This window comes from Photinus pyralis, unplaced genomic scaffold (genome assembly GCF_008802855.1).
Source record: "Photinus pyralis isolate 1611_PpyrPB1 unplaced genomic scaffold, Ppyr1.3 Ppyr1.4_LG7, whole genome shotgun sequence".
NCBI lineage: Eukaryota > Metazoa > Arthropoda > Insecta > Coleoptera > Lampyridae > Photinus > Photinus pyralis.
In genome coordinates, this window is record NW_022170738.1 from 7,500,847 (window position 1) to 7,511,544 (window position 10,698).

Sequence of the window (10,698 nt, forward strand, 5' to 3'; positions counted from 1 at the left end):
AGAAAGAGGGGTTACTTTTGATTTTCTTTTAGAGTTTTAATTTTAGGGTGTTAGTCTGTTAGTTCAAAATCTAGTTTGAATTGACTAGCTTAAGTACGAAGACGCTTTACCTACCCTGATGTCGACATATGAGTTTGGAGTTGATAACCTTGGATGAACCATTTGCCTGCGGTTGCCAAAACCTTTGACATATGCTGATGACGAGCGGCCATTTTGTGGAATGAGTCACCGGCGCGTCATGAACGAGATTTGACAGCGAGAATCGATCCTCAACAAAGAGACTAACTTCCGTAACTTTTCGCGTATTAGTATTATGTATTTTTGCCCCATGTGGGAGGAGGGGAGGAATTATGAGAAAAGCATAAAAGTACTCGTAGCAATGAGGTCCGATGATAGTGTGAATTAGCATATAAACGCGGACCAAGGGAAATAAAAAAGGAGCAGAGATGAAGAATATATTCCAGAATGATAGAGGCGTAAAGAATCAGTTAGTCCCTATTACTGAAAACAGAATTGGAAAATTCGAAACCGTTGGCGAGTTTTCATGCCAAAGATGGACGGACGGACAGAAAGTCCAAATCATGGGCTCACTTGGGAGCTGGTTAATAAGAGATGTGAAAGATTGACATGTGAAAAAGGTGTTGAAGTGAAAGCGTAAGATATCCGGATAAGCACGCATTGGTACATAAGTGAGCCAGGTTTTGAGGAATATCTTGATGTATGGAAGGGGCACGAGGGGAAGTATAAAGGGAATTATTTATAAAGCATACAATTAAGCTCCCAGCACCGCCTTTTATTGTCTGAATTCAGTTTCGTACAATCACTAAGATATGGAATACCCTTTAACCTTTCAATTTCCCAATATGATAAAGTCTATAATAAAACAGCGTATCGTCAGAAAGATACCTAGTACCTACTAAATTTCCAACCGCTTCACTATGATAAAAACGTGCGTGATCCTATCATTGCTAAGAATTTCAATGCAATGTACAGTCTCAAGTTTCAAAAACAACGTCATAAAGGTAAATGGTGAAAGTCGAACAGTAAGTGGTTGTATTTCACCCCACACCATTCGATTTAGAGGTAAAATTTTCAACATAACTGCAAAAAATCAAGACATTCAAGATTTAAATTACGGTGCAATTCAGGGAATTTTAAGTGAATTTCGCATTGACTTTTTTAATACCAGCATCGAGACTATAAAAGAAAGAGCCTTTTTGAATCTTCCCAAACTTCATCGAATTCAGTTAATGGGCAACGAACTGTACTGGATTAGTCAAAATGCATTTCAAGATTTGCCGTCGTTATCTGGAGTGCATCTCGACTATAATAAGATCACTGATGTGTCGCCACGTTCTTTTAATAATCTTCCAATCTTAAATATAGTGTCTCTTTTCGGAAATAACTTGGATCATTTTGACCAAACTTGGTTTTCTAACACGCCAGCCCTTAAACTCTTAATGTTGGCACAGAATCGCTTGCGTATAATTCCACGAGGTGCCTTTATCAGCCTGCCAGCTATTACAGAACTATGGTTGGGTAGAAATGAAATAGAGTTCGTCCACCAAGACGCCTTTAAAGGATTGAGAAAATTGCAATTTTTGCAATTGGCTGAGAACAGATTAAAAAGCTTTGACATTAATTTCTCCGCCCCTTCGGAACTGACAAGTGTTATTATTGATAATAATAACATAACGTACATATCTGAAGAAGTACTGGAAGTAATACGACCCAAGCTATCGTTACTTGTCATATCCGATAATCCTTTGCAATGTGCATGCCTGGATAAGGTAATACAATGGAGTGACGCCTTTAATATAAATGTTCCACAGAGCAAATTACAACAGTCCGGCGCCGTTTGTGTATTTCCAAAGACAAAACCAAGCCAGTGTCTTGAAAGAAGTGATGATGATTTCCAAGAGAGATTCTGGGTTAGTTTTACACGTGAACGCAGACCAACCCATGCTATTGATTATCTCAATTAAGAATAAACCTAATAATAAGTGCTTATTTTATAAAAATAAATACATTTTGATCCGCACCTCTATTTGATTACATTCACATGTCACAAATACACTAGCCCTGTTCCCTTTGTACGTCCAACGTACTATCTACGATAATAAAACATGACCATAGCATAGAGAAAAATCTATGTGCATTGGTACACAATCGAGGATATATACCTATTACCTATATAAGCGCTTCCTACTTTAGCGAGTGGTGCTAGAAATAGATGAACACCTAATATTTATGGGTTTATTTCCAATTTTCTACTGCGATATCAAAACATTTTGTTTGCTATCAAGACACATATGAAAGTTTAAGCAACTCCAATATGGAGAAGGTATTCTCGCCTATTCTGTATACTCAAACTGAAAGCAAGGGCAGCCCGCAGCCATGGCTGGCGAGCCGACTTTTAAGGGACAACAACGTAAACATAAAGGAAGATGTTTATTTTGTTGCAATGTGCAGTCTATTTCAATAACTGGACTATCACACCGTTATCCACAATCCAATGTAAAAAAGTTAATAATGTATTTAGATCGTTGTATGGGGGAACCAATAATATTAATGATTTTGACCATGGGACGTCGAGGTCGTTGTTCAATCGCCAATTTGGGCAAAAGAACTACTATTGAATTGAATGGAGTTTGAAACTGGGGAGAAAAAGAGAATTTTTAAATTCTCCTAGCAGTTATGAGATATAAACAGTGTATTTTTTAGGCTTCAGTACTGATGTTTCTGCAAAAGTCCGTCTTATAATATTTGAATAAGACATATACGTCTATACACTAAAACTTATTTTTTTAAGCAATATTGTTGGTTTCCTCCTGTATATTTAGGAAATGAGGTTGGTACTAAACCGGTTTCGGCTTTATGTTCAATGTTGGTACAAGTGGTATCTTTGTGTTCATTTTAAATTTTCGTTCAAAAACAGTATGGATAATTTATTAAAAGTTGTAATTAAATGGAGCGGAAAAGAATACGAATTGGAACTAAGGGAGGATGAAACTGTTGGCGACTTGAAGGACATAATTCATAAAAAAACTGGAGTCCGTCCCGAACGTCAAAAACTTCTTAACCTCAAATTTAAGGGTAATCCCATACTGTAATTCTCCCTTTTTTGACCTAACTTTCTATTGTAATATTTAGGGAAAGCCCCCGATAACGAATGCCGATTATGTATGCTGAAACTAAAACCCGGTTTCAAAATCATGATGATGGGATCTTTGGAAGAGGACATTGCCCAAGTAAACACGACACCTGACGATATTCCTGAAGTTATAAATGATCTCGATATTGAAGAAGAGGAAATCGCGATCGAAAACCGCGAAGAGTATCTCGCAAAAATTGATAAACGAATTAAAGACTACGAAATTAAAATGTTAAATCAACCGCGAGACGGTAAAAACCTTTTAGTATTGGATATCGATTACACGCTCTTCGATCACAGATCGGTCGCTGAGACCGGTGCAGAGCTAATGCGGCCGTACTTACACGAATTTCTAACGGCTGCTTACGAAGATTACGACATTGTGATCTGGTCGGCGACAGGAATGAAGTGGATCGATGAGAAAATGAAGTTATTAGGCGTTACCAACAATCCCAATTATAAAATAATGTTTCATTTGGATTCGTTGGCAATGATCTCGGTGCATACACCCAAATATGGAGTAATTGAGGTACGTTTTGTGTGTTTTCTTTTACAAATATAACCGTTACGTTGCAGGTCAAACCCTTAGGTGTCATTTGGGGCAAGTTTAAGCAATACTCGAATAAAAATACGATAATGTTCGATGATATACGAAGAAATTTTATAATGAATCCCAAGAATGGTTTACGTATACGTCCATTTCGTCAGGCTCACCTTAATCGATCTAAAGATAAGGAATTGTTACATTTAACGAAATATTTAAAATATTTAGCTAAGAATTGTAACGATTTTTCTGCTTTAAATCATAGACATTGGGAAGGCAAGTGCTTGTAGTACTGCAGTGCTTTATATTTCACAGTGCTTTGTATAATAAACACCTTTTTGTATTATTTGGACTTTCGAAATCATTGATTAAGTAATCACTTTCTGCTGACAGCTTAATTGAGTAATTCTCATACAGGCAACAGTTAGTCTTAGAAAATGCAGAATACTGCACTAATTATTGTGCTCCTAATTGCACCTATTTTTGGAGGTATGCTATTGGACTAGTTCAGTTTATTTAATTTTAATTCTTTAGATTGGAAGCATGGTTTTCCAAAGGTGTGCCCTCATATTATACCTAAAAATGAGTGGGGTGCAAGAGGGGCTAAACAGTTCGACTATTCTCTAACTCCCTTAGATTTTGTAATAATTCATCATACGTTGACACCCGAATGCCATAGCATGCTTAAATGTTCAGAATTATTAAAAAGTATGCAGAATTATCACATGGACGATCATGAATTGTACGACATCATTTATAAGTAATTAGATCTTGCAACAGTAATCATAATGCTCACTAGCTTTCTAATAGGAGGTGATGGATCTGTGTACGAAGGTCGGGGTTGGCACAAAGTTGGAAGTCACACCAAGGGTTATAATAGCAAATCTTTAGGCATAGCCTTCATTGGGAAGTTCACAGGTAAAAATGACTTGTCCCAGCCTTTATGACTTTCTTGTTTTAGACAAACTGCCGAATACTAAACAATTGAAAGTAGGTAAAGATTTAATACAATGTGCAAAGGAACTACAAGAAATTAGCTCCAATTACAAACTATACGGTGCGAGACAGCTCAGTGCAACTCACAGTCCCGGGTTAATGCTTTATCAAGAAATACAAAAATGGCCTAACTTTAATAAATGTGTTTGAAATAAAGGATGTGTAGACTAGGAGTCGATTAAATCTAACTGGCCAAAGAATCGTGCCACAATGCATATAAACACATTCAACGGTGTGTACAGCTCAGGTGACGCATCGGAAGGGAGTTTAGATCTAATTTTACTACACTCTCTAGATAAATCTCGTAGTAAAAGATAGCTGTTACCATACAATGGCTTCTCCAACACACTTAAAATACTGTATATCCAACAACCTAGTACCCTGTCTATGCTGCATCCTTCCTTGATGCTTTCCAAGTTTTCGATTATTCGTTTTAATATTGAAGTCTGCTCTATGCAATTCAGATTGGTTATTGTTAGAAGCTCGGGATATTCCAATGCCGAATTCTCACTCCATATAAAGTCAGACTTCTTGGGATTGGGAGTGTGTGGCAATTGTGACGCAACATAGTGTCGATAATCTTCAAACTCACGTATGATGTTTTCTTGCCATTCAATCGACGGTACCATTCGTGTTGGTGCAGCCACATAATCACGATCCTAAAAAAATGGTATTAAGCACAAATAATTCTAGGAAATGATACCGTTTCGGAGACGTAAACCGTTTGTTTCTGGCGAAACTTGTGGCTGTCAAAATTCACTGACTTTACTTTGTCACAATTACGTGCTTCGTACATGACATGCTGTAGGTACTCTTCACCTGTGTTTAATCAGCATTAGAGGTCACCGCAGATTGTTAAGTCATACCTGTGCTTGGCGTCGAGTTTGGATCGAAATTTTTGGGTAACTCCACCGCGAAACACTTTTTTGTAAAAAATTCTTCATCACTGTCACAATCACTGCTGTCACTGGAATATAGCATAATTGCAGAGAAATTCAAATTATGAAATTACACTATTTTAAAAATTTCTAGGTTATAATACAAGTGTCAGCACTGCATTGACATACCAACACAAAAAAAAACGAGTATTGTTCATTTCATGTACAGGGTGTTTCAAAATTCCAAAAAACTGTTCCACAAATTTGGAACTGTCTGAGTAAAAGATTGGGTTTCGTGTATTAACTGTGTATGACTTCAAAGTTAAACGATATTTTCTTCAGGTGTGATTTCAATTCCAGAATTGGAATCTTGACTAACGATGTGTGACTCGATGTCCCAACAATATTTCTTCCAGGATGAATTTGCACTTTGCGCTAGTGCGTGTTCAATTTTCGGTGGTTTTTGATCTGTTAAAATAGCGTCTGACTTATTCCTGGTGTCTTGCCTTTTCCAGTTCTTTGTTCCATCAGGTGAGTTTTGATCCGCCCTGATCTGAACTTGGTTTAGGAGAAGCAGTCTTTATAGATTATTTCCTGAATGGACACCTGTCTAGCCAGCTCACATCATTTACTATTATTCTAAATTGTATTAAACTTTTAATAGGTACCAAACTCGGAGAGAAACCCTGACGTTCACTTTTTACACTCAGAATAAAATTATGTACCTAGTGAACATTTCCGAAATCCCAATAGATATTAAGATTAATCATCTGCGGCAAGACCAAAGGCGGATGTGACTCAATCCTTCTGAGAAAAATGACGTGTTTACTGTAGAACATTCCGAATTGTTCTAACAGAACAAAATTGTCGTTTACTATATAAGCAAATTGTAGCATTTTTCAGTCAGTTCCAACTTTGATGCGCTTGAGTTATGTTATAAATTGTAAGTGATAATACATTTTTAAGACTATTATAAAGGTATTGTTAATTAGTTGTAATAAATAAACACGCTATTAAATTTACGGTACAATAGAATGCCGCTATCAAATTCCCTAAATTTCAACAGAAACTAAGCTTTTATACACCCATGTGTCCAGATGATGCTTTCGTGAGTCATTTTAAATTAAATGTTTTGCGTTCCATTAATTTCGTTCACTCATTTAAATACAATAATAGACCTTAACTTAATAATACCATGGTCTATGATAATACAAAAACCCAATTTCCAGTCATAAAAGACAATAAAGATGACAGAGAAAGGTGACTCTCTTGCAGTTTGCACAACAATATTAACCCACTTTCCTCTGTTCCCCCACACTACACATCCTCAGACATTGAACAAATGAAATACAAACTTATAGAAACATTTATTGTAATTTTAGATATCAAAATATAAATTGACAGCTACACAGATCATAAAAAATGTCATATTTTGTTGTAATATAGTTAAGTCACAGTTTTACTTATAAACTAAAAAACACAAAAGTCTTATAAACATTGTATTATTATTTACCGTTTCTGAACATTTTTTGTAGATAATAATACAATTTTCGCAACATAAATGACTCATTTTTCAAAAATGTACGTATTATTATGAATTGTAAAGATCAACAATCAGATTAATAAAATAGTTGCCGAATTTGGTCATTTAAAATAAGGCAAAATTTCTCAAATTACTCCAAGCAGTAATCAGTTTTTATGACTAGCTGCATGGAATTGGGAAAACTTGAGAAATTTTAATTGGTGAATCACAATATTAGATCAAAGTCTTGAAAACTTTTTTGGACGGTAATAAAACAGTGCAGTACACTTAAGATAAGAAATATATACTAAAAATAGAACTTATATACAATATGAGTATTAACGATTGTGTTGAACACGAATTTCTATATGACCCAAATGTTAGTACTTTGATAGTACTTTCAGTTTCAGCCCAAGGGTTTGTACCATCGTCAAAGTGCATTGGACATCGATCTCCTGTAATGTTAAAATGAATAAGTGGGTTTTTATTTGCATTTAAATCAGGGAAGTATGACTGTTCTTGTCTGCTTCCATTCATTTAAAAGATGCTATTGGGAAACAACGCTAATTTTAATTTTATATATTGATCACAATAGCTTAGAGGTCATTTTGCATGACTACTTACGTTCTCTTTCATACTCTTGCAATTCGATATGAACTGCTGCCCCTTCAGTATAGTTAGAAGAATACACATCCTGTTTAAGATCACAGAATGGTCCAATGGCTTGAGACATCAACACCCTATTCAAGTCAGCCCTTTGGTAAACCCAACACCGATACTTTGAAAATGGGTCCAACTCGTCGTAGGTTATTAGATATGATTTTATATTTTCCTTCCAATAAGCTATACACTGCATTCGGTAGTCAGGATCGCCTAGAGTTTAAGTGAAGGGGTACAGAATTTGTAAATTATTAATCCTTACTGTAAATATCTACTGGTCGTCCACGATAATCCACAGACAAACAGTAATTCTCATCAATAGCGATCTCCTTCTGGTCTGTATCGCAAACAGAAAAATCTGATATATTTTCCTTACAGTATATATTAGGACGCGGACTCAATGTAACACCGCCCAATATTCGAGTCTCGTAAAGTATGTCACCCTTTTGAGTAAAATTAAACTTCCCAGCTACCGGACATCGAATGGCAACTGGATTTTTTCGTAAATACAACTCGTACTTCCACTTTACCTGGTTCGGAAATTGTACCCATGAACACACGGTATGGAAATTGTCTTTGATAACCGCAATACCTCTACGATAACGTATGACATTGTGATGCTGTGGCACAAAGTCAAAGCATACGTAATCTTTTTGACTAAAATGAATTGGTTACAAATGGAAATAGTCGAGCAGATCTTACCATCCGTCCACAGTCAATCTGGCCATCATAACTCGAGAATCACGTTGCTGACGACAGACGTAAATTGTACGCCTGTACCGACCCTCGTCGGGGTACCACGTCTCAATGATGTGCGTTTCATTAATGAAAATATCCGCATCTATGTTCGCTGTATTAATCCACTCGCCTGAAAAGTTTTGTGGCAGTCGACAGCCCGGCTCGACAACTTCAGATTTGACTACAATTTGTTCAATTAGTAGGCAGTTACGCCGTGTAAGAAAAATACCTGGAGTGATGTGTAATCTCTCAGGGCTCTTTTCGACAGTTTTCAAAGTGTTACATTCTGCAGTGATCGAGACACCGATATAAAGATCATCGTCGCGATTTTTCAGGAAACACCGATACTTTTCATCCTTACGTGATTCTTTCGTATTTGCAACGGCGAAATAATGGTTCTTGTCCACAAACCAGTCCCCCAAGCAGCTATATTCGACCACTAAAAGAAGAAAATGTGATGCAAACAGTCATAAAAATATGAAATAACTATTATTATTATTTGTAATTTATTTGCTCTGTAAATGGTGTTTTACTGTTAATAATAATAGCTTATTTTAAGTTATATATTTATGCAAGGTAATGAAATAAAGGTATTTATTATTATTATTATAACTAATAATAATAATAGCATATATTGCCCTAAAAAACATTGTTTTTAGATTTTATCAAATAAATTAGTTTTTGAATTCCCTTATTTATTTATAATCAAAATACTGACACAGTCTCCTAAAGTCCCAATTAAATAATAATATATGTGGTGTTCCGTTTAAAATAAACAAGTGGGCCTCAAATTCTGGTATAATTCACTGTCCCACCAATTTGAAAATATTTTTGATAAATTCTTGTGTGTTAGTCGAGGTGTTAGTACAGTGACTATAGAGACAGTGTGGTCATACGACGGCGTTACTTTTTATTGGTAGTTGGAAGATGTGCCAAGTTGGCCAAATACAGATTTGGTGGAATTTTACCTGTAATCCGAGGTACTGAATTTATCTTCGTGAGTGGACACAATTTATTGTGACAGCATTATTGCAACCATAGCAAAATCTACTAATTTGGTTAAACCATTCAGCTCAATGATAAATTGGAAAAAACATGACTTGACATGGTTGAAGAACGCACTGTCTTTACACAGTCACTGTCGTTAGTGTTGATGTTAGAGCCACCAAGCTCTCATAGTTTAAACTATTGAAAGCAGTCTCAATTCCATAGTACATGCATACCTCCATCAAACGTTCCAGTCATTCCTGAGCACTTTTTGTATGTGATATTAAATTTCTGATTCGTAATTAAAAATTGGGAACCCGCCTGTTGGCAAGATCGTATATGCGCATCGGGATGTTTGCATTCTCCTGTAAATTTGAATCGGTTCTGATAAGCAAAATTCCATACGCCTTCCAGGGACGATCTGCAATTTACAGGTATGTAGTTTTCAGAGAAGAGCGTAACTTGTTGTTGGTCGGGATTTAAACTGCGACAGATGTATTCCATCGAAACCCGATCATCTGGGGCATCCACACAAGGAGCTAAAAACTTAACATGAAACCCAAGTTCAATAAGATAGGTCACTACTTTCAATTTTTTCTATAACATTCACAGTTCGTATGAGGAACTTAACACAACTGTAGCACTGCTCTTTCTTGAAAATCAGTGTGTAATTTACATGATATTCCGACATAATTCCAATACATTCCCCTTTTCGGGACATTGTTGTTGCATCCAATTCTGTTTGCGTGTTTTGCCCATTTTCCCAAGAAAACCATGACCCCTGCAGAATTATTGGTATTGTGCATTGCGAGCAGCTACCTGTTGAGATACATGATTTGCATACATTGCCGAGAAGATGGGTAACTTACCTAAACTTGCGCAAAATAGGAGAAATAATAATTTAAGGAGGTGCATTTTACATGAGTCACACCCAAGTAATGAGGCTGATTCCTATTTCCTACAGCCTAACCTATAACCTTGTTTATGAAAAACTAACGATATGACTGATATGAGTAATCCGCAAATTACCAGTACATTTAAATTTGAAATCAAAAATACGATTTACAAAATAAGCAACGATTTTCGTTGCAAAAAAAACAAAACAAACTTTGACAGTTAAAAAAAGCAGGATAGGGCTACATCTACTTCAGTGCCCCACCCTTCGTTAAAAATTGAGAGAATCTTAGAGAAGCAAAGAGTGAGGAGTGATAATAATGAT

At 36.0% G+C, this 10,698-nt stretch overlaps 4 protein-coding genes across 4 annotated transcripts; 2 read left to right on the forward strand and 2 right to left on the reverse strand.

Moving 5' to 3' along the window:
- The first annotated feature begins 2,874 nt into the window (after positions 1-2,874).
- Positions 2,875-4,044, forward strand: LOC116175434 (ubiquitin-like domain-containing CTD phosphatase 1). Its single transcript, XM_031493563.1, has 3 exons — positions 2,875-3,096; positions 3,154-3,683; positions 3,731-4,044. Exons 1-3 carry the CDS (start codon positions 2,940-2,942, stop codon positions 3,986-3,988), a joined length of 945 nt encoding a protein of 314 aa, XP_031349423.1. The 5' UTR covers positions 2,875-2,939; the 3' UTR covers positions 3,989-4,044.
- A 24-nt stretch (positions 4,045-4,068) lies between these two features.
- Positions 4,069-4,861, forward strand: LOC116175436 (peptidoglycan-recognition protein 1-like). The gene is made up of 4 exons (XM_031493565.1): positions 4,069-4,187; positions 4,233-4,458; positions 4,498-4,616; positions 4,660-4,861. The coding sequence occupies exons 1-4, from the start codon at positions 4,136-4,138 to the stop codon at positions 4,842-4,844; spliced, it is 582 nt and encodes a 193-aa protein (XP_031349425.1). The 5' UTR covers positions 4,069-4,135; the 3' UTR covers positions 4,845-4,861.
- LOC116175435 (gem-associated protein 2) lies at positions 4,688-5,752 on the reverse strand. Its single transcript, XM_031493564.1, has 3 exons — positions 5,561-5,752; positions 5,398-5,513; positions 4,688-5,353 (listed from the first exon to the last, which is right to left on the reverse strand). Exons 1-3 carry the CDS (start codon positions 5,673-5,675, stop codon positions 4,862-4,864), a joined length of 723 nt encoding a protein of 240 aa, XP_031349424.1. The 5' UTR covers positions 5,676-5,752; the 3' UTR covers positions 4,688-4,861.
- A 1,291-nt stretch (positions 5,753-7,043) lies between these two features.
- Positions 7,044-10,610, reverse strand: LOC116176592. Its single transcript, XM_031495227.1, has 8 exons — positions 10,349-10,610; positions 10,065-10,298; positions 9,716-10,018; positions 8,722-8,931; positions 8,457-8,673; positions 8,017-8,411; positions 7,719-7,967; positions 7,044-7,549 (listed from the first exon to the last, which is right to left on the reverse strand). The coding sequence occupies exons 1-8, from the start codon at positions 10,392-10,394 to the stop codon at positions 7,383-7,385; spliced, it is 1,821 nt and encodes a 606-aa protein (XP_031351087.1). The 5' UTR covers positions 10,395-10,610; the 3' UTR covers positions 7,044-7,382.
- Between the last annotated feature and the right edge of the window lie 88 nt (positions 10,611-10,698).

Excerpts from the sequence above, each read along its gene's own strand:
- LOC116175434 (XM_031493563.1), top strand. The coding sequence starts at position 2,940 with ATGGATAATTTATTAAAAGTTGTAATTAAATGGAGCGGAAAAGAATAC. Across the intron at positions 3,097-3,153 it reads TCTTAACCTCAAATTTAAGG|GGAAAGCCCCCGATAACGAA; the intron begins GTAATCCCATAC and ends TGTAATATTTAG. Across the intron at positions 3,684-3,730 it reads CCAAATATGGAGTAATTGAG|GTCAAACCCTTAGGTGTCAT; the intron begins GTACGTTTTGTG and ends GTTACGTTGCAG.
- LOC116175436 (XM_031493565.1), top strand. The coding sequence starts at position 4,136 with ATGCAGAATACTGCACTAATTATTGTGCTCCTAATTGCACCTATTTTT. Across the intron at positions 4,459-4,497 it reads TTGTACGACATCATTTATAA|CTTTCTAATAGGAGGTGATG; the intron begins GTAATTAGATCT and ends AATGCTCACTAG. Across the intron at positions 4,617-4,659 it reads CTTCATTGGGAAGTTCACAG|ACAAACTGCCGAATACTAAA; the intron begins GTAAAAATGACT and ends TTCTTGTTTTAG.
- LOC116175435 (XM_031493564.1), bottom strand. The coding sequence starts at position 5,675 with ATGCTATATTCCAGTGACAGCAGTGATTGTGACAGTGATGAAGAATTT. Across the intron at positions 5,514-5,560 it reads AAACTCGACGCCAAGCACAG|GTGAAGAGTACCTACAGCAT; the intron begins GTATGACTTAAC and ends GATTAAACACAG. Across the intron at positions 5,354-5,397 it reads CGGTTTACGTCTCCGAAACG|GATCGTGATTATGTGGCTGC; the intron begins GTATCATTTCCT and ends CCATTTTTTTAG.
- LOC116176592 (XM_031495227.1), bottom strand. The coding sequence starts at position 10,394 with ATGCACCTCCTTAAATTATTATTTCTCCTATTTTGCGCAAGTTTAG. Across the intron at positions 10,019-10,064 it reads TGTTATAGAAAAAATTGAAA|CTCCTTGTGTGGATGCCCCA; the intron begins GTAGTGACCTAT and ends TTAAGTTTTTAG. Across the intron at positions 8,674-8,721 it reads GAGATTACACATCACTCCAG|TCAAATCTGAAGTTGTCGAG; the intron begins GTATTTTTCTTA and ends AACAAATTGTAG.